At 41.8% G+C, this 21,139-nt stretch overlaps 2 protein-coding genes and 2 non-coding genes across 5 annotated transcripts; 1 reads left to right on the forward strand and 3 right to left on the reverse strand.

Moving 5' to 3' along the window:
* The first annotated feature begins 5,043 nt into the window (after positions 1–5,043).
* cfap210 (cilia and flagella associated protein 210) lies at positions 5,044–11,077 on the forward strand. The gene is made up of 9 exons (XM_034110346.1): positions 5,044–5,218; positions 8,648–8,856; positions 8,975–9,148; positions 9,247–9,452; positions 9,536–9,692; positions 9,767–9,903; positions 9,989–10,181; positions 10,418–10,582; positions 10,656–11,077. Exons 1-9 carry the CDS (start codon positions 5,170–5,172, stop codon positions 10,992–10,994), a joined length of 1,629 nt encoding a protein of 542 aa, XP_033966237.1. The 5' UTR covers positions 5,044–5,169; the 3' UTR covers positions 10,995–11,077.
* Positions 11,078–12,333: 1,256 nt separating this feature from the next.
* Positions 12,334–20,889, reverse strand: ppig (peptidylprolyl isomerase G (cyclophilin G)). Of its 2 annotated transcripts, none has more exons than XM_034110074.1 (13): positions 20,794–20,889; positions 19,181–19,264; positions 18,755–18,829; positions 18,552–18,659; positions 18,210–18,254; positions 18,037–18,124; positions 17,900–17,929; positions 17,670–17,809; positions 17,345–17,528; positions 17,074–17,259; positions 16,894–16,984; positions 14,390–14,523; positions 12,334–14,098 (listed from the first exon to the last, which is right to left on the reverse strand). In XM_034110074.1, exons 2-13 carry the CDS (start codon positions 19,239–19,241, stop codon positions 13,117–13,119), a joined length of 2,124 nt encoding a protein of 707 aa, XP_033965965.1. In that variant the 5' UTR covers positions 19,242–19,264; positions 20,794–20,889; the 3' UTR covers positions 12,334–13,116. The 2 variants fall into 2 exon arrangements, with proteins under 2 accessions (XP_033965965.1, XP_033965964.1); XM_034110073.2 differs by having other exon boundaries at positions 20,711–20,842.
* Positions 16,555–16,675, reverse strand: LOC117467151 (small nucleolar RNA SNORA35). The gene has a single exon (XR_004554355.1). It is a non-coding gene; the product is annotated as a small nucleolar RNA SNORA35 (small nucleolar RNA).
* Positions 19,590–19,719, reverse strand: LOC117467150 (small nucleolar RNA SNORA35). Its single transcript, XR_004554354.1, has one exon. It is a non-coding gene; the product is annotated as a small nucleolar RNA SNORA35 (small nucleolar RNA).
* Positions 20,890–21,139: the final 250 nt, after the last annotated feature.

The following is a 21,139-nucleotide window of genomic DNA, read 5'->3' on the forward strand; positions in this document are numbered from 1 at the left end:
GTTTATCTTTTTACATTGTTTCAGGAGCTCTATGGCAGGTAGACAATTATTTGAATTTTTATAGTGAAAAAATTATAATAAATGATAGATTTAGTTTGAACAAGTATGAACTGTCCTGGTGTCATCAAAGCTTGATTCTGTCACTGAGGTGTTGTTAATCAAACATTATATCTTGTGTTGCTCACATCCCATTCCATTCAGGTTCTAGTTCCAAGATTTGAATATTGCCATCAGAATTGTAATTATTGTAAGGTACACAATGGACATGTTGAATATAATCTCCCTTTACTTCAACACTTCAGAAGTATTGAATGTGATTTCTACTTTAGGATTTATTTGAAATTTAAGCTCTAGGTTTCAGTGTAAAAAATGGGCTCACGTGATTTAATAAAATACACAATCAAGAGAGGGCTTTCTTTCCTGCAGCATCAGTGTTCGATACAAAATAATCTCTAGTGTTCCCCATAATTTTTTGTATGTGTAGTAGGGAGAGATTATACTGTAAATACATATTCAGTTGCCAGTTTATTAGGTACAACTAGCTAATAGTAACAGTCTAATACAGTGTTAAAATAAATCCTACCCTTATGAAGGTTATACATGTTTTTTGTTGAAAGCATTTATGTCAACTGATTGGTTATTTTGGAGGCTGATGTTTCTGGTGCTGTAACATTATGTTGTGCAATGCTAATAGGCGTTTCCTTAAACCCACATTAGGCACAAACCTATAGGTTACTTACGTAACCCCAGCCTCAGAGTAACATGAAGTGAGATGTCTCACTATGGGATGCGCCTCATCGCGGAGCAAACTGAAGCATCAATCTCATTACGCCAATCCTGATTGGCTGGTGATCTTGACGTCAGCGTCAGGGAATTCACCCCCTATAAGTAGCTTGCGCCACGACGTATGCGTCATTCAAAATAAGCACCTCTTCTCGCTTCACCATAGCAAGGAGGGCCGTCTGGTGAGACATCTCACTTCATGTTACTCTGAGGCCTGGGGTTACGTAAGTAACCTATAGTTCTCATTCATAACACTCCGTTCGATGTCTCACTATGGGAAATTGTAGCTCCCGTATTGCCAGAAGAGCTTATCTCGAAAATCACCAAACCAACCAGAACTTTAACAGGTAGAGCTCAGCTGGACAGAGCCCAGGATGCAGCCAGACCCTGAGTCAAAAGGGCTCGCGGACCCGAGGGTGCCTGCGAACTCTGACTCGTATGGGCCCCAAAGCAATTGCTTCCACAAAACAGTGGGAGAGCCGTTGCTTAGTAACAGGCTTGCCCTTATAAGGGTTAGCCCAGGACACAAGGGGTTTGGTCATTATGACGAAGCACCCTTGATCTGTCCCTGTACGTGCGTAAAGCACGGGCTGGACACGGCAAATCCGGCCGCTGTTCCCCGGAGGAATACAGTGGCGGGGAGGATGCCTCAATGTCAAATATGGTACCTGAACCAACCGCCTTAAAGTAAAGGCAGGGTTGGGCTTCAACCACACTCTGTTTGCCCTGGGGCGAACCGAGTGCCTGAAGACTGTACAGATCGCGCATGAGTGCCACTGGCTCGCTTTGCAGCGGCCAGGGTCAGCTTCATGTCACACTGTATTCAGATTGTACCACTCACGGGCCAGGCCCATAGAGCCAAGCGCTCTGGGTGTGGGTGAAAGATCGCCCCCCCCGCTTGGGACAATATGTCCCTGCGTAGTGGGGGCTGCCATGGCTGCCCGCACAGCAGCTGATAAATATCCGCTAGCCAGTACATAGCTGGCCAGTGCGGAGCTATCGCAGATAATGAGCCCCAGACCGACACGGAGAGGGGTTCACTCTCTGTGGCGGACGCCCCCGTGTCTTGACTGCCGGCCGGCGGGTCAGTGGACATGGGGGGGTCCTACTCCGACAGGCTAGCTTGTCGTGCTAACCGTCGGCGGAGGCTCTTTACGGTGAAGCGGACACAATGTCCACACGAGCCGGGGTTGTCGATAGCGCCTCTGGCGTGTTCCAGCCCGAGGCAGGACGAGCAGACCTGGTGTGTGTCTGCGCCCGCGATCTTCAACCCGCAGCCGCAGAGTCGAGCCACCGAGTCCCTGACTCCTCTGGTGTGAGGGAGAGGGGCGTCCATCTTGTTCGCCTCGTGGCGTGGAGAGGGCCCGCTCTCGACAGGTAATATGGGAGAAAAAAGATGTTACCACCCTGTCCTTAATCCGGAGAAAAGGACGGTGTGGGTCTTTTATTCCCGGAGAATACTGACTGGTATGCTCCTTTAATCCTTTCTTCCTCCGTGGAGAAGAGAAAAGAAAAAACTTCCTCGCTACCGTGGTGTCGATAGTGAGGGAGCGAGCTAGCAACATGTGTGTTGCTAGCTTAAAAAAATCAGACCTACCTTACTTTCCCGGGAAGAGAAGGGCGAGGTCGATTTTAAGTACTAACGCGTTAGTACTACCGTCTTCCTGCGAAGCAGAAGGAGTAGCCGGCGAGCGCCCGTCGACCGAAATGGGTATTTGGGTTCAGTCTGTGGACCGTTAAGCTTGTCCGGCTACTGTAGAGATGTGCTCTGAAGCGAGAAGAGGTGTTTGAATGACGCATGCGTCGTGGCGCAAGCTACTTATAGGGGGTGAATTCCCTGACGCTGACGTCAAGATCACCAGCCAATCAGGATTGGTGTAATGAGATTGATGCTTCTGTTTGCTCCGCGATGAGGCGCATCCCATAGTGAGACATCGAACGGAGTGTTATGAATGAGAACATAAGGTTATTTTATGTGATATGTCACTGATGTATTTTTCAGAAAACACATTTCTGAGATAGGCAATTTGGGTAACGTTTATCTGTTCTTGTCATCAGGTGGAGCAGTCTGATGATCCAGACACAGAGGACATCGCGGTCGGACTTCTCATGATCAGTGCCAGGTCAACAGATACCACGCTCTTCTGCCCAGAGAGGATCGCTGTTGTCATTGAGGGTAACAGAGTTATGGAACTCCCCACACTGGCTGACGCATTCATTGACCTTTGCCCTGCATCTGAGCTACCCAAAAGACTTGGCCAACACTTTTGACTTCACCCAGAAAGTGTTGATGGGCCTGGATGAGGGGAACTTAAAGACCTTGAAGCCCAGGGTGTTGAGCCTGAAAAAGCTTTTGGCAGTTTAATCCTACCAACAAAGTTGCACTTTAACAATCACACACACACACGCACTCACACGCACTCACACACACACACACACACACACACACACACACACACACACACACACACACACACACACACACACACACACACACACACACACACACACACACACACACACACACACACACACACACACACACACACACACACACACACACACACTGTTCTCCTCTGTTTACATCCTGCTGCTGAGATGATTTGTTACTGTTCAGCTTCAAGTTGAAGGACTGTTCGTAGATGGTCCATGTGTTAATACGCAGAACTGTTCCTGAAAATTATGTTCACTCATAAGTGATGGTTAAAATACACACAGATATTTCTCAAGGCCCGAGCACTGTTTTTAAGGTGTTTTTTTATTTATTTAAGAGTTAAATATATTGAATTTATATTGTGCTAAAATGCATTGTTCTTTTATAGTGGAAATGGAATGTTGGCGATTTGCAAAAGCTGTTCAAATTATCAATAAATGCATTTTTTATATATATATATATACACGATGTGTTTGGAGATAATTCATTACACCATTATACATTATTATTATATTCTATTTAGCCCAACAATATAGTTAATTTCAATCACTAGCTTGGGTCAAATGAACAACCCAATGTATGGTTTATATTTAACCCAGTGATATAGTTAATTTAAATCACTAGCTTGGGTCAAATAAACAACTCAGCACATGGGTTACAATTATCCAGCCCAGCACATGGGTTAAGACAACCCAGCGTGTTCTGTCCTATAGTGACTCAGCAGCTGGGTTATGATTGAGTTATTTTTTAACCCAGTAGTTTTAAGTGTGTAGATTTTACAAAACAGATGATTTGATTGTATGCTGATGAATCTGTATGAGTATTGGTACAGCAGTTGTTTAAGTGGGTAGGCCTACAGTATATCCGTGTCATTGAATTGTGAAGGGGTGTTTCCCTGTCTCCATTACCCTGAACAGAGCAGCAGTAAGAGCAAAGCAGTTCTGTAGTCTAGATCAGTGATTCTCAAACTTTTTTCAATAATGTACCCCCTTTGAAAAAAAAATTCTGCCAAGTACCCCCTGATCAGCGCAAAAACAATTTGTTAGGGAAGAAATGCCTATATAAAGAGTGCTGCGCCATCGGTGTCTGATTTATTAAAACAACAACCTTGTAACTGAGAAACACTTAAATGCTACATTTCAAATGTTTACAATCCATCACTAAATTCATGGCAAACCAATTTTAACATCATGCAATAACACAGAGACGACATTAGTTGCATTTAACTGATCTTTGTAATAAGTTGTACTTACAATTTAGTGAGAAACATGGGCTTGTGCTTCACTGAGGATCTTTGTTATTCTCAGTGACAGGAAGGCCACTGCAGTTATTACATTTCGCGTTTTTAAATATGTGTAACTCTGTTAATATAAAACCCACACTGCTCAAACTTCGTTACTTTTCCCAAAATTGTTTTTTTTTTATTAACATAAAATAAATCTCACGTACCCTCTGCAGTACTCCAACGTACCCCTAGGGGTCCGCATACCCCCATTTGAGAACCACGTGCTGGTCTAGATTGAACATTCATTTGTTTGACTAATTTCATTTAAAACAGATGTCCTACCACTTAATTCAATGAGTTAACTGTTATTGAAGTAATATGTATTCAATTGTATTGTGTTTCCCGGTTGTCTATGACAGCTTGAGTCATATTTTCCTAAAATATTTGTTTGCATGATTTTAAAAGTGCAAAGGGAAAGGGGCAAACATTTTTGGCGATATTTCTATGACATTGATGTGTGTGATGTTACATGTTGGGGTCCCACAGCGCCATCTGGTGTCCATAAGCTGAAATGCTTGTGATTGATTCAGCCGTTGCCTGGATACACCACAACAACAAATGCGGACACTGACAGAGCCGTTTGTAATCTGAATTTAACACTAGCTACAGAAACATTTCAACATTCAATTGAGTAGTGCTTTTTTTAGGTTATAGATATCGAATACAAATGGCATCAGTGGTCCAGCACGGCCGAAGAACAGGCTCCAGTAAGAGAGGTGAGAGTTGATCTACTTTTACAAACGGTATCTAACGTCTGTCACGGCTGAAATATTTTTTTCAAGGAGAGAGCAGTCTTGAAATACTTACGTAAAATTCAATACAGAAAATGTGGAGGGGCCTTGGAGAACATGTTGTTTAGTATTGTATCTATCCAAAGGCCCAAACTTCTTGCCAGAAAACAACTTCCTGTAGATTTCTAGCAACACATCCTCACTCCCAGGTCGGCCTATGTTGACGTTATGTCAAGTCCCCTGCCGGCTTTTTCCAACGCAAGGGGGGGGGCCTTAGCGTCCATTTTCAACGCAAGGGGGGGGGCCTTAGCGTCCATTTTCAACGCAAGGGGGGGGGGGGCCTTAGCGTCCATTTTCAGCTTTCCGGGATGTCCATGTGCTTCTATGGACGCTCATGGAAGCACGGCATTCGTTTGTGTCGACTGCCCTTAAAGGCAATGAAGACACTACACTACCCAGAATCCCCAGCTATCGTTTGGACTACACCATGTGCTCTGTTTGACAAACCCCGTGATAGTCCTCAAGCTCTGTGATTGGAGAGTGTGCTCCGAGGGTTACCGAGCCTCGAACAGCACTTGAAATGGGATGGAACCACGGCAGACTGTTCAAAACTGGATTTTAACGGGTCCACCGCGTCGTCGTCGTCCCCCCCCCCACCCCGTACCCAGAACTACACATGCTGGCTATTCTGTTTCGCAACATGTTCTCTATGGCACGTCTCTACTGGGAGTTGTAGTTTTAAAAGACGTTTTCGTATTTCCCATAATAAGAAGTTGCCAGTATTAAACTGTGTACATCCCTGGAGGTTTAGGGGTGCCCATAATGGGCAGTATTAATATATATACCCACACGCCAGCTAAGGTCAGAAGAGCTTTATTTAACAGCTGGACTTATGTTTGTGACCCCTCCTGTTGTTAATTGTCAAGGTTCAGAGGCACATTTTGCAAATATGGCAGTAGCCATCGATCAGCTTAAGATAAGATATACTTTATTGATCCCAAGTTGGAACATTTGCATTACATCAGCATGTGTAACAGTTAAATATGCAGTGGTGTTTATTTGAAAATCATTTAGTATAATCACACAAATTCTGTGTTTTATATTTAACAATTCTGTGTTCTTTATTTATTGATTGTTCAATACCTGACAAGGCCGGAGATGAAATATCTGCATACATCATAAGAGTATAATACATTATGTATAATATCAGTTAAAATAAGTGCTTCAACATAGTTAACATTGCTGGAGGTATGCACACATATTGATAGATGTCTTGTAATGCACTGTTGAGGAACCTGCGACCCAAGTTTTTCATTCAGTGCAGAACTACACCATAGTTGTGTAGGCCTATATGATATGTCAATAAACCTTAGAACATCTTGAAATCTTGAACGGGATGTGCAAAATAGTCATTATATACAGTCTTTAATTAACTATTAGTAGAGAATAACGAGTAATGAATATACTTTATAGGGATCCTATTAATATCTAATAATAAAAATAATGAAATTCAATAACATGCTTTAACCACCAGGTGTCTCTTTATATCATCTGTGCACCTTTATGGTGTAAATACAGCCTATCTACCAATTGGATCAAATATAAAAGTGAGCCGAATTAGTGTTGATACTGCAAGGAGACGCATTGTGTGAAAAGAAATGTAAGATGTTGTTTAATGGCTGATATATTTATGATCCACGTCACGTTTTCAGTTCCTCATGTGTGTCTTCTCATCAGGGCTATAAATACAGAACTACGGCAGATATGTAATATTTAATGCAGCCGAACCGTGTATTACAATGCCGTTATGTGATGACTTTCAAAGAGAAAAGCAAGCACACTCGGAATAAGGTATTATTTTATTTTTAAAAAATGTTTTCGGTCTGTTTCCGGTATTTGTTAATGACGATGTGCTGTGAGATGTGAGACTGGAATTGCAGAGGGGGAAATAACGTATCTTTAGATGCGGATTTTGTTAAACTAATATGTTTGCGCTGTGGACCAACACTATACATTGACGGGGAAGGGGGTAGCAATAAAGATAACACCATTAAACAGTTACACAACATAACAGAAATAATATCGATAGCAGCGTCCCTAGCAACCACCTTGGTAACAATGAAAACGTTGGACGCAATTTCCTGAAGTAATCTTCGTAATAACTAGCAAACTAAAGATCATGTACATCCACTGCACACATAATCTGAAATAACAACTCATATTTCTCGCATCAAATGACATCAAAACGCATTTTAATGGCCAAACTAACTTTAAAATAGGCATTTTACACCCAGAATAAAACGAAGTTCGGCCATGTTTTCTTTTTCTGCAGGGAGAAATGATAGCTGGGGATTCTGGGTAGTGTAGTGTCTTCTGCCATCCTTTACTCCGAAAAAAGATTTGTTTCTCCGAATCGAAGGGGAAAAATACAAAAGCATTGCACACAATTTAAACCAATCAATGTTGTGTAATTAACAAGGATAATCTGGTGTTTTTTAGTCGATGAGTAGTGCAGATATTACTGTAAAATCAATCGTCAGTAAGGGGAATATTTACTTCCGGGTGTACAATTCTCCGCTATCCAATGAGAATGGACGCTCACATTGCCTTTAAGGGCAGTCGACACAAACGAATGCCGTGCTTCCATGAGCGTCCATAGAAGCACATGGACATCCCGGAAAGCTGAAAATGGACGCTAAGGCCCCCCCCCCCCTTGCGTTGAAAATGGACGCTAAGGCCCCCCCCCTTGCGTTGGAAAAAGCCGGCAGGGGACTTGACATAACGTCAACATAGGCCGACCTGGGAGTGAGGATGTGTTGTTTCTAGAGAACTGCACAGTGCTATTTTTTGCATGCATTTATATCTCATACATGCAAGGCCTGAGCCAGGATTTTAAATCCAGAGTGCAACCTCCCCCATGAAGCAAATAACCAACAAAACAAGCCTGTGAAATGTTATTATTGTATTTGCCCATATTTTAAATGTAAGAGTTCTGTATTGGTCTGTGTAATAATTGCTCTTTTAAAACTGTTTTAACAATCACTTGATATATTTCTGGTAGAGAAATAGAAACCCCACACAACACACCAAATTGGGACAACATGTCATTTAGCAGCAATACATAAATAACTTGAATCAGATTATTAGTTTTTACAGGGCATAGGCCTATATACCTCATTTTCATCATCTCCATAAATAATATCATTACAAAATCTGCTATTTAATTCCTTATGTAATGACAGAATGTAACTTTGACTTGGAAGAAATAAATATGCATATTCTGGAGAAAAGCTTTTACTGGAATATGTGACTATTTTAAAGTATGAATCAGCAATGTACTCAACTATCCATACTCCACAAAGGGGATGGTGCTTGAATATAATTCTAGTTTTATTTCTACATTTGTTTTATTAGTATCTTCAGCTGAGGAACCCAGCAGGATCATCGAACCCCCAGACCTCCGACAGGTCACTGTCTTAAGCAAACGAGAATGGCAGAGGATTCAAGATGAAGTGAACCGGGTTGATAAAAACAAAGAGAATATGAAGGAGGCAGCCAAACAGAGAGAGGCCCTGCATTTGCAGTCAACGGAGGTGGTGAAACTCTGGTCCAATACCATCGCTGTAAGTTTCCTGTACAGATTTTATTTGCTGTATTACATTTTGACCTGCTTATTATGTTGCACAACAAAAGCACAGCCTAGTAGAGCAAAAGGTCAATACACTGTATTTTCTTTTAAAGGGTCAAAGGCAAAAAAAGTTAGAGGCAAAGAAGATCCGTGAGGAGGCTGAGGAGGAAAAGAGGAAAATGATTGATCAAGAAGAGGCCACATTTCAGCAGCAGCAGCGTGAAGAGGCCATTGAAAAAGCCAAGACTCAGCTCTATTATGAAACCAACCGTATTAAAGGACTACACGTTAGTATCGCATGACAAATATTGTGTCACCTGTACATGTTTGGCTATACAGAATGTTGATGTTTTTGGATAATTGATGATTGTTACCTCTTCCACAGCGTGCCCTCAGGCTGACTGAGGTGCTGGAGGAGAGGGAGGCGCAGATTAAACTGAAGCAAAAGATCAAGAGTGCCTCTAAAGATGTTGACAAAAAATTTCTGGATCTGGAAAAGACCGATATTGATGAAGCTTTGAGACAGGAGCAGGAGAAAGCACTTCGGAAAAAGCTGGAGGGACAGGCTGTGGTAAGGGACCTGAAAAACCAGTAAGTCTCACATCAGACACATTATAGGCATTCCAAAGATATGCAAACACATGCCACATGAGAAAATGATACCTGTTCTTTAGGATGAAGGAACGTGAGCAAGTGAGAGAGCGTGAAAAGATCGAGAACAGGAAGGACGGAGAGGAAGCCCAAAGCCTTTTAGAACTCCACCATTTGGAGCAAAACATGGAAGAAGAAAGAAAAGCAAAGCTGAAGAGAAACCTTATGCACGGTCACCTGGTAGGGCCTTAGCAGCACAGGTCATCTAGTATTTTTATAATTTATGACACCTAATGTTTAATCTGTATATGCAGGAACACGTCGCCAACAGTGACCTCAGAGCAACAAATGCAAAGAAGCAGGAGGCTGAAGAGGAGCAAAGAAAACTGTTCCTCTCTTCCAGACAAAAAATTATAAAGTTACGGAAAGAAAAAGAAAAGGAATTGTTCAGGTAAGACCCGGCAACACATCTCAAGTGATGCAGTTACAGTTGGATCCTTTGTGTATTATGATTATACGTGTGACGCGCTTTTCAGTGAGGCCCAGATGCGAAGAGAGTGGACCATGAACAAGCTGGCTGTCACTCAGCAGGAGAAAATTGACGACGAGGACCAGAGGATCGCAAAGGCTGTCGCTGAGCAGGATGAAAAACTGGCACAAAGGAAGAGAGAGGAGGATGAGAAGAAGGCGGCCATGTTGGAGTCAATAACTGCACACAGGGAATTCATGGTAACACAAGTTCAGATATTGCACCTGCAAAATACTACGGTTGCATGAAGCTCTTTATAAAGTAGTTAATACTAATAATAAGGACATATTATGCTTATTTTCAGGTTCATACATGTAACTTCGGTTTCTACCAAAACATGTTTAAATGCAGTAATATAAAAGCAGCACATTATGTCAGGACCGGCCCGACATGTAACAAAAGGTTCTCACCTGTTTCACAAACTGTGTTTCCCTAGCAAGAAAACAAGGAGCAGAAGGACAAAACAACCAAACAAAGCATGATGGGCACACTTCAGGCCATGAAAGAGGCCGACAGAATATTTGAAGAGAAACAAAAAATGAAGGCTCAGAAGATCAAAGCAGATGAAAGACATGCACATGAGTTCAATGCTACAGAAATGGTAATGTTAAAAGTATCTCCTCCACACCATTACATGATTCATAGCCCTGTTTAACACCATCCTCCAAATATAGGCTAAGAAAGGTGTCAAGCTCCAGCAGCGGAAAAGAGAGGAGCAAGAGTTTCAGGAGGACTACGCAGAGGTCATTGCTAAAGAAGAACACCTGTTTCAACAATACTCTCACGACCTCATCAACGCAGCGGCTGGGGCTCAGCGAAATGTGTTTCCTCTCTCCAAAGCGGCAGGGCAAGGGATCGGAGGAGGACTCGGTCCTGCTTCATGCTACCTCGTTCAGGACAACACTGGGGCTCAAATGCCCAAATATGTCTCTGGTGCCACCCAGGACATTAAAAGGCTTAATGAGGCACGACATATTCAAGCCAAGAAGAGACTTGGGTTCATATGGTCATAGGTCTCTCCTCGCTGGCAATTCTGGTTTAAAGTTTTGAACTCAGTTGATTGTTTTGATAACATCAATAAAATGTTTTGACTGAGGCTGTGTGAAATCCCTCCCTCTCTCACTGCTAAAGTAGACTCAATAGTGTAGTGATTGGCCACTTATGATTAGCCATTATATTTAGTCATCAGTTTCAGCACTACTGTCGCACGATTTTGAAATTTAGAAAAGACGCATTGCATTGTGGGATTGTAATCCAGGTGGGTGTCCAGTATCGTGAAAGACAGGCATTTTGTAACCAGAGGCGGGAGAAGTACTTGTACTTGAGTAAAAGTACAAGTAGGCCTACAAGAGTGTAGGAATACTATGTTAGAAGTAAAAGTCCTACATTCAAAATGTTACTCAAGTAAAACTACAAAGTATTGGCATCAAAATAAACTTAAATTATTTTTCGATTATAATTATTGATGCATTATCGTGTTATCAAAGCTGGTTAAGGTGCAGCTTGTATCAATGACTTTGTATTCTGTAGGGTAGAGATAAGAGGCACATTTTCTCCAGGTGTAACTAAACTTAAAGTCTTATTTAAAAGTTGATTATGTTTCACATCATTAATCCAAATGTGTAAAGTAACTAAAGATATTAAATAAACCTAGTGGAGTAAAAGGATACGATTTACCTCTGAATTGTAGTGAAGTAGAAGTACAGTACCATAAAATGGAAATATTCAAGCAAGTATCTAGACATTTTACTTAGTTACTTCCCACCTCTGGTTGTACCAAATGTATTCTAAAGAAACGTTGCCTCCATGTCCTGACGGACAACTCATGTCATGGAGACCATTGTTGAGTTTTGATAGAAAAATATAACGTGTAACTTTTAGTACATTGTACTGTAGCTACATTTGGAGGGATTTTAGACAATCAAACACTGCTGAAGGGAGTTCATGTTCATTAGGTACAAGAGCAGTTGGTTTGGCTCCCCCCTCTGGCAATAAGTCATTCCAACATGGGAGAGACCATGGCAACAGAGCAGCAGCTCAAAGTATGAAGTGGACGCACCAGATAAAAACCCCTCAGTGAGGGAGGATAGGCTGAACCAGCACCAAGCAAACTCGTGAGGCATGTTTGTCTTTATGTATTTACACTCCAGCTTTAATCACAACTGAAAGTGAACATTACTTAGGATTATGTTATTACTGTTGATTACTTGTTATAGTTGTTTTTTAGGATGCTAAATATTTTATTGGCCTTTAGTTGCATTTATTACAGAATATTAAAGCAATTGATTCAAATCCACGTTGAGCTAAACGACAGTCAGGCTCTTCTAAAAAACAACTTGCACAAAACACAAATTATATAAATGTTTTTTATGTTGTACTTACAGCATGACATTGATTTTTTTCTATTCAAAAAACAAAACCGGGTGATATCAAACCTGGCTAACAAATAGGATTACAGTTCAAGGTCATGGATGTACAAAAACAACAACAACAAAAAACTCACGGATGTACATATGTTATCTAACTATGACATGGAAAAGCATGCAAGGAATTATGAGTGTTCTTTTCCGGATCGATCGTTGCTAGTAAAAATAACTTTAAGAGTAAACATGAGACATTTGCCAAACTTGGAGACGGAACTGATCCCACAACACAACCAAGTTAAATTAAAAACAAACATCAGGAGAACATTTCTTCAGGGGGAAGATGAATTATAAAGGATCTGTGTTGCAATCAAATCAGTTTGAAATTTCAGCTATTGCAAAGTCAAAATATAATTTACCAATGAATCCAAAACTTAAAAAACGCCTTTTCAAAGAACCTCTGGTCATGTACAATTAAAAGAACACCTGGTCCGTACCACTAACGCAGTACATCTCTCCCACAGTCACTAATCTAACCCTCTAAACCAGCTGTGCAGCTTCAGCTAACCATCGCTTAGTGAGAGACACGACCAAAACAAGTCAAGTGTCGGCCATTGCAAGTTTGAGCAATATCCAGACAGTTTTGAAATGTAGCTTTGACACATTTTTCACTCTAGACGGAAAGCTGATGCTGCATACTCCAAGTTTAGTGGGTGTAAGACAAGGGACAGACAGTTCAAATCTACTTCTATCCCTGTAGGATGTGATGAGCTCAGTCGCTGTCAGAGCTAGAGCTGGATTTATTCCTCTTGCTGTCGTTGCGCTCTCTGCCCTTCGTGCTATCTGGTCTCCGAGTGGCTGGGCTTCTCCCGTCTTTAGTTCTGGAGGTACTTTTCCCTTCTCTGCGTTTGGAACCTGGACTCTGACGCTTCCTCTTCTCCTCCCTGTCACTGTCTGAGCTGCTGCTACGTCTCCTCCTCTGTCTGTCGGGCTCTTTGTCCTTCCTATGAGACGACCGATCTTTGCTGGCGTCTCTTTTGTTATTACTCTTGCTTCTCGAGTGCCTGCCTCTGTGGGAGTCTCTGGGTTTATTTCTGTCTGGACTCCTTGTCCGATGTTCCTTATCTCTGGATGTTCCCCGTTTCCTATTCTCCCGCTCGCTGTTGGGCCGTCTCTCCTGACTCTTGCTACGCTCTCGGCCCCGCTCTTTGCTTTTGTCTTGTTTCTCTTCTTTGTCTTTTGAGACAGCAGGTGTGCTCCTGTCCCTGTTTCTGCTACTGGATCTATGTTCATCTTTTGAAGTGTGTCTTTCCTTGCTTTGTGACTTTGTCCTAATCTTCTCGCCATTTTTACCTTTGGCATCCTCTTTAGGCTTTTTATCAGAGTCATGACTCTTATTTCTATCTTTACTTTGATCAGACTCGGACTGCTTTTCTTTCTTATTTCGGTCTTTGCTCCTCGAGCGACCTTTCCTGTCCTCACTTTTGTCTTTGTGACTCTTCTCTCTGCTTTTCGACCTCTTACTCTTCTCTCTGCTTTTACTGCGGCTTTGAGATTTATCTTTTTTCTTTGTCTTGTGTTTGCTATGCTTCTCATCCTTTTCAGCATTGTCCTTTTCTTTGCTTTTAGATCTGTGTGAACGGCTTTTCTTCTCTTTTTTACCCTCAGCTGCACGTTCATGCTTTGTGTCGGAGGTCCGTCCCTCTCTTCTTGGAGCTTTAGCCGCCTCTTCTTTGGCATCAACCATGTCGCCTCTGAAAACATACCAGAGGAAATGTCACCACCTGAAGAACATGACAACTGACCTCTGATAACACCATGAAGCTACATGACATCCGTACAATAACGTTCTTGGCTAATACATTCATTAATCAGACACATAACTTAAGGGTTCAGAGGACATTTCTATGATTTGCTTACATAGTGCATCTTGTTCAATTACACTGCTTTGAAAGTTTAAGTGTCACAACCACCATTATCTTTACTATATTTCTGACTTGCACTTTAATGTACTCGTGAATAATACAAAGTGAGGATTCTCTTACTTGTCCCCCTTTATCCAGCGCTCTCCGGGGACCGCCCTCATCCTCTGACGGTTCATCTCCTGACGCCAGTGCGGAGGAGTCTCACTGCGGCGGGAACCATCCCTGGACCTTGAGCGAGATGGAGTCCGATAGCGCTGTAGGAGGGAAATTACAAACCACTTATCTTCTAAACAGACAGAAACGGACTTAAACACAGATATAGAGCGGGATATTTGTGCGCATTGGCTGTGAAGAAATGAGACTAGCTAAAACTGACAGCACAATTAAATTATGGGATAAACAAGCTACTTAAAAGGTGGGGTAGGTAAGAATGGAGAAACCAGCTCGAGTGCGTACTTAGAAAGTACGCAGCCGTAGAAAATCTGCCCCCGTCCTTCAGACTTCCTCATGACCAATGAGGGCACGAGATAAGTTTGTGCACGAGATGGAACGCAGGCCATCCAGTTATTTCAGCCTGGCCGGCTCAGATGATTGGTCGTGCTTTTTACAGCGCCACGGCTTCCACAGATGAAATGTTTTTATGTATTTATTGTCAAAGCATTTAATGTATTCATTGCTATCGGGATGTTAAAGAGCAACTTGCAGGTTAGAGACACCAGTGAATAAATGTGTAGGAAAATGATGAATACACTAGATTTTCAAAAGAATATACAGAAATATACACTACAGTGTCATCTGGCGTCGTTTTTGTAAGACATTTTTACTTCCGCAAAAAAAAAGCCTCCCCATGTGTGACGTAACATGGGGGAGAGCGGCCGGTCTAACGTAGGAATAAACATGGATCACAATGCTAGTTTTGACACAGAAGAGGTTGAAAATATATATTCGAATGCATATGATTGTAATTATGAGCCTGCTAGGCGTCCAAGAGACCAGGAGCAGCCAAGGATTAGAAGAAATAACGGCCATCGGCGAGAAATGGAGCTTTGGTGTGAGGAGAACCAGTGGAGAACAGAACAGCTGTCTTGGTGAGTGATCGGCGTGAGCCACAGTTAATGTTAGCTAACGTCGGTCACATCGCAACATTGTAAAGTTAGCTATCACATATCAGGCTATAACTAAAGTAGTATTGATAACATAGTAACGTTACTGGCAGGACTGTTGATACTGATCCATAACAGAAACTAATGCGCAAGTATCAGCCGTATCTCGCGTTACCTAATGCAACTCCACACTACGTCTTACGGTGCTGTGTACCGGAGGGGAGACGCGAGATACGGCTGATACTTGACGATCTGGCGGAGACAGGTTGTGGAGCCTCCGTTGATATGCTGTTGTAAATGGCTTAATGGAAAGCAGGTGTGTAGTCGGGAGGGTGCACAGCTGATTGCAGCAGGTGAGTGGAGGTTGAGCCGGGAGCCAGGAGTGACAGCCACCACGCCCACACAAACAACACAGACCGGGGGAAACAAACAAACAAACACACACAAAGAAGACGGCTGGAGCAGTACAGCCACCACAGCGTTACCTAATGCAACTCCACACTACGTCTTACGGTGCTGTGTACCGGAGGGGTGAGAGAGAGGAGCGAAGGGGGGGAGAGAGATGTAATACGGTTTCCTGATAAACGTTTTGCTTGATAGGCTTCAGCTGTGGAGAGTATGTGCTGCAGGGAGGTGGATGCACCTCGCACAACGCACCCAGGAACGAAAGCTAGCTCTGGTCCTTTTCCTGTGAGGGAAACTGTGGACTCGATGTCCTGACAGGCTGGAGTTTGTGCAGGTTGCACAAACTCCAGCTCACCATGATTACAAAATGGTGAAATGCAATGTAAAATTACCGAAAAAATACCAGCTCACTAAATCACAACCGCTCAAACCAACTACAAACTACTACCGCGGATTGGGCAGAGAAGGAGTCCGAGAAAGTTGCTCCCCATGTGACGTAATATGACGCGTTTGACGTTAAAACAAAACGGCTCCTTTCCCTCTGAATTCCTGCCCTTATGTCTTGTAAAACATATCAAATCCTGCATTCACTTTTTTTAATTGTAATTTTCAGGCAAGGTTAAGCATACATGTAGTAAAAAAAACTCTGCAAGTTGCTCTTTAAGAGCATTCCATGGAATATAACAAAAAGTGTTTCTGAAGTGAATTACCTACACCTTTAATGCCCACAGTGGAAACAGCGGTTTCAGAGTTATATTAACTGTAGCTATAAATGTGTTTTGTTCTCAGTCTTCGAAAGGGGGGTCTAGCTCATCCCTTCTGCAAACTGAGGTCGATCTGTTACTGGAATAAGATTGGAAGACCATGATGGAGGAAGTCCAGTCACTTGGCAGTGCGGCCAATACAGACATTTTAGAAAACAGCATTAAAATGTTTATGGATGGGGAAATAAAATGTTTTTTGCATCACTGCGTTATTGAAGTTACGGTATTTTTTCCTCCATATTCGTTCTGCCACAGTAGCAAGAAACGCAAGCTAAAAGCTACACATGAATTGAACTGTGAAAAAGAGCAACACATGTTAGCGGAGCTCTTCCTATTGGTGCGGTGTACCTACCCGTGGACCCCTGCCTTTTATCTTCCTCCCGGATCTTGTCATCGCAAGTCTTCTGTTATATGATGACTGAGAATTATATCTTATGCCAGCACTAGGAAGAGAAAAACAAGGCATTACATTTACCGAGCAAGGCATTATGTTTGGATTATGATCACAACGGCTGTTTGTGGGCAGACTCACCTCTCTCTGGGTCTTTCATCTCTACTTGGCGGATCCTTTTCAGACTCGTCTTTTGTCTTCTGGACCGCCTGGGGACTCCTCCTCATGAGGAATCGGTTCTCTGGGATGGCTGGGATATCTTCAGGACGCACAGTGGAGGTAACCAGCTCTTCTTGTTCTTTCTCTTCAGCGCTCTCAGCCTCCGACCTAGGAAAGCATTGTGGCTCAGAATCAAGACACCAAGTACCGATCACACTTTCGACTGGGAAAATGTGACAGTAAAAAAAGCTACCTTTTCTTTTCCTTCTTCTTCTGTTTCTTTTTTAGCTTTTTCGCCTTCTTTTTCTTTTTCTTAGATTCCTTCTCAGACTCTTCTGTATCCGAGGAGGATTGTGACGAGCTCTCAGAGTCGCTGGAGCTGCTGCTGCTGCTGGAGCTGGAAGGCGCCCTCTCTTTATTTTTGTCATCCTTCTTTGCTGCAATAATTAAAGAGTCTGTTAGAGGCACGGCTTTATACATTCAGAAACCTGTATATGCTCAGACAACATTTGCAGGAAAATAATATTTAAAGTGTTGGAAACATATTTAAAAACCACTAAAAAGCTTCACAAACAAACCTTTAGATTTAGGGACGAGCTCTCCACAGTTCATAACATTCACGTCAGCATACGGCCGGCTATTGGGATCTGTTTTCTGGTTCTCCATGGTTTGAACAACATCTTGGCCAGAAATCACATGACCAAAAACCACATGGACACTGAGAAAACAATAGAGTGGTGGTGAGCTTTAGCAACATTGATCTTTGTAAAACAAAGTGCACAATGCATTTAAATCAAGCTGCACTCACCCATCCAGATGTGGAGAAGGTTTTGTTGTTCTGAAGTGTTAGAGCAGGCCAATCAAGAGAAAAAGAGCACATATAATTATTATGAGAGAAAGAGGAAATAATGCATCAAATCTTTAATGTGTTGATAAAGTGCTCACATGAAAAACTGCGATCCATTTGTATCTTTGCCTCTATTGGCCATGGACAACAGGTACTGCTTGTTGTGTTTAACAGCGAAGCTTTCATCTGGGGGAAAAGGAGAAGATTGTACTGCCATCTTGAAGCCAACGTCGGTTTGGATAACAACTGACAGCTGACCGTGGCTTTTTACCTTCAAAAAAGCCTCCATAGATGGATTCTCCTCCTTTTCCATTTCCTATGATGTTAGAGAAAAGAGAAAACATGAGAGGGGGGGGCTACAGCAGGAAAGAGATTTATGGTGGTATAAAACATTTGATGGCTGGTAGTCAGAGATTGGTTAGGTTGATGTGAAGTTTGTTGATGCATCATTATTGGATGCTGATGCCATACATTCATGTATAGCTGATAATAATTGACAGCCTTGTGATGCCATTAACAGAGAAACTTGGAATAATTAACTATATCTTCACAGTCTTTACATATTTTTGACTTAATTTACTAAATGCACACCCTTCTAACTTTATTAACTGACCTTCGCTGAAGTCTCCTCCTTGAATCATGAAGTCTTTTACGACTCGATGGAACAGGCATCCTTTGTAGTGCAGGGGTTTCATGGTTCCCTTTCCAAGGCCTTTTTCACCTGAATGGAACCACAGTCAATTATCAGTAATCAATATGTAACTCTGCTATGAAGTAAAAGGTTGGCATCTTCTTGTGGATAGATGTATTGTTTACCTGTGCAGAGGCATCGGAAGTTTTCACAAGTTTTGGGACAGACGTCTGAAAATAACTCAATCACAACTCTGCCAACTGTGAGAAAAACCACATTGTTAGTTTTGTTCACAGTGTTAAGAAATGACCTAAAAGTAATCAATAGGTACATTTACCCAACACTAATGCAGTATAATACATATTAAAAACAACATCATTACAAGATGTCCTACTGAAACCCTTCTGTCCAATCCATTTATATCAATGAAGGCAGAGTTAAATTAGGAAACAACTTTTAGTTTACCATTTTTCAGTTCACACAAAAACTTGACAGCATAACATTTTTGGACGTAACATTTATTGTAGGGTGGTTATATTAAAATCTATTATTATGTAGCTGTTATTCAACAAACTGAGTGTTTATATTACTAAGAATTGGAAAATTCTTACCGAGCACATTACTAATGCCGATGTCAAGGAAGACCCGAGAGCGCGGAGTCTTGATCCCCATGATCACCTTTACTGATCAAACACCTGAAGAAGAGAAACACAGATAACATGAAGCTAACTGACAATCAGTGGTTAAATAAGTACATTTAGTTAAGTACAATTTTGAGGTTATGCACTTTACTTTAGTACTTCCACTTTTGTCCTATACAGTAATGATAAAAGTCATTGTTTCTAGAATAGAAATATTACAAAGTAGAAAGGGAATTTCCATACAACTTAAGATAGTTGGACGATTACAATGGCGGGCAATTTCATGTGAAAATTGTGATATCTGTAGCGCTAACCTCTGGACAAAAGAATTCAATTATGAGGATTAATAATTAGAGTAATACTGTAGTTATAAAATAAGATTTGTACTCGGTCTTCGAAAGGGGGGAGCCAGTAGTCTAGCACATCCCTTCTGCAAACTGAGGTCGATCTGGCACTGGAATGAGATTGGAAGACCATGATAGAGGAAGCCCAGTCACTTGGCAGTGCGATTTAATAGGCCAGGGGGAGACAGCCGACTCGGGATTCGAACTGGCTTACAAGGAAATGAAATGTGCACACGGGTCGCCAGCTCTAACCACTGAGCTATCTAGCAACACGAGTGATCCTTACATCAGTATATAGAGATCTTTAGTTACTGGTTACTTCGCAGTTCGCATCCAGCTTGTTAATGCCTAGTACAAAAGGTTTTGCATTATTAAAGATTACAATTCCCAGCAGTATATTATGTAAAATAGCTTTACCAGTTACAACAATGAAGTGATGCGCGCATATGCAGCAATAATATATGATTATTATAAAGACTTCTGAATTAGGCTTTACTGCATTTTGAGTACTTTCACTTCCGATTACTTGGGTATATATTGATGGCGATGTTTTTTATCTTACACAACATGCCTGCAGGACTTTTGAACCTGTAACGGAGTATTTTTACACTGTGCTTTTAGTACTATTACCAGCAGTGTACTCACTTTTAGCTTATAATTGTCATTTAACAGTCAGTATTAGCTAAAAAATAAAACTGCGTACCTATAAGGTCTGACCAGCTGAACTTGTAATACTAATAAGAACATTTGGTGCAAAGACAAACATTAGGTTTTTTCCTGAAGGATATAAAATAAACATAAACCTTACCGACAGTTATCGCTGATTTGACTGCTCGAATATATAACAAGAACGAGGCTAGCTATTTCTCGTTTGTTTCATAATCAGCTAGCTAACTAGCAACGATATTGAAGTATCACTTGACCCGTGGATCCGCATTTAAAGAAACCCCTTTTCGTGTTTATCAATCAAACATGTTCACACACTCGCCAATCTGGACTCTATCGTTATAGTTCCAAACACCGTCAGCCGTAGGCCTAGTGTTAGCATTAGCAACTTTACCTAGCATCCACCAGATGTTACAGGGATTCCTATTACATTTCGACATATTAACTGCACACATGTCGCTAAGACGTGGTCAATGCAAACACACATCACCTGGAAACACAAGGATATCACTCCATACAGCGAACAGCTTTCACAGACGACGAAAATTAAGTTTCATTCAGTGTTGGACTCACTGTTTTCTAAAGATGGCGCGGCAGGGACGTCAATGTATTTCAAGAAGCGTGCGCCAGTCAACGCAGACGGTCACGTATCTGAGAAACAGGGGTAATGCATTCCCTGCAACTCGTCTGTCAGGTACATGTTTCTGACAAGCTTTTTATCCACATCGATCATGTTGGTCATTTCCACACAGTAAGCAAGGAGTGGAATGACACCAAACGATTTAACCTTTCATAAAAAATATACAAAAGACCCCTTCCGTCTCCCTTTAAATGCATGGCGTTAAAAGTTAGCCACCCTTTCCAGGGAAAATTGGGAATGTAACATTTACATATTTTTAAACGTTAATTTTTTTATTCG

This window comes from Pseudochaenichthys georgianus, chromosome 21 (assembly GCF_902827115.2).
Source record: "Pseudochaenichthys georgianus chromosome 21, fPseGeo1.2, whole genome shotgun sequence".
NCBI classification, from domain to species: Eukaryota; Metazoa; Chordata; class Actinopteri; order Perciformes; family Channichthyidae; genus Pseudochaenichthys; species Pseudochaenichthys georgianus.

Bases quoted from the DNA above. Each gene is read 5' to 3' on its own strand.
- ppig (XM_034110074.1), bottom strand. From the start codon at position 19,241: ATGGGGATCAAGACTCCGCGCTCTCGGGTCTTCCTTGACATCGGCATT. The intron at 18,830-19,180 runs GTAAGAATTTTC...TTTTTCTCACAG, and splicing joins CGGCATTAGTAATGTGCTCG to TTGGCAGAGTTGTGATTGAG. The intron at 14,524-16,893 runs GTAGGTACACCG...TCCCTCCTACAG, and splicing joins TAAAAGGCAGGGGTCCACGG to CGCTATCGGACTCCATCTCG.
- cfap210 (XM_034110346.1), top strand. From the start codon at position 5,170: ATGGCATCAGTGGTCCAGCACGGCCGAAGAACAGGCTCCAGTAAGAGA. The intron at 9,453-9,535 runs GTAAGTCTCACA...CCTGTTCTTTAG, and splicing joins GTAAGGGACCTGAAAAACCA to GATGAAGGAACGTGAGCAAG. The intron at 9,693-9,766 runs GTAGGGCCTTAG...CTGTATATGCAG, and splicing joins ACCTTATGCACGGTCACCTG to GAACACGTCGCCAACAGTGA.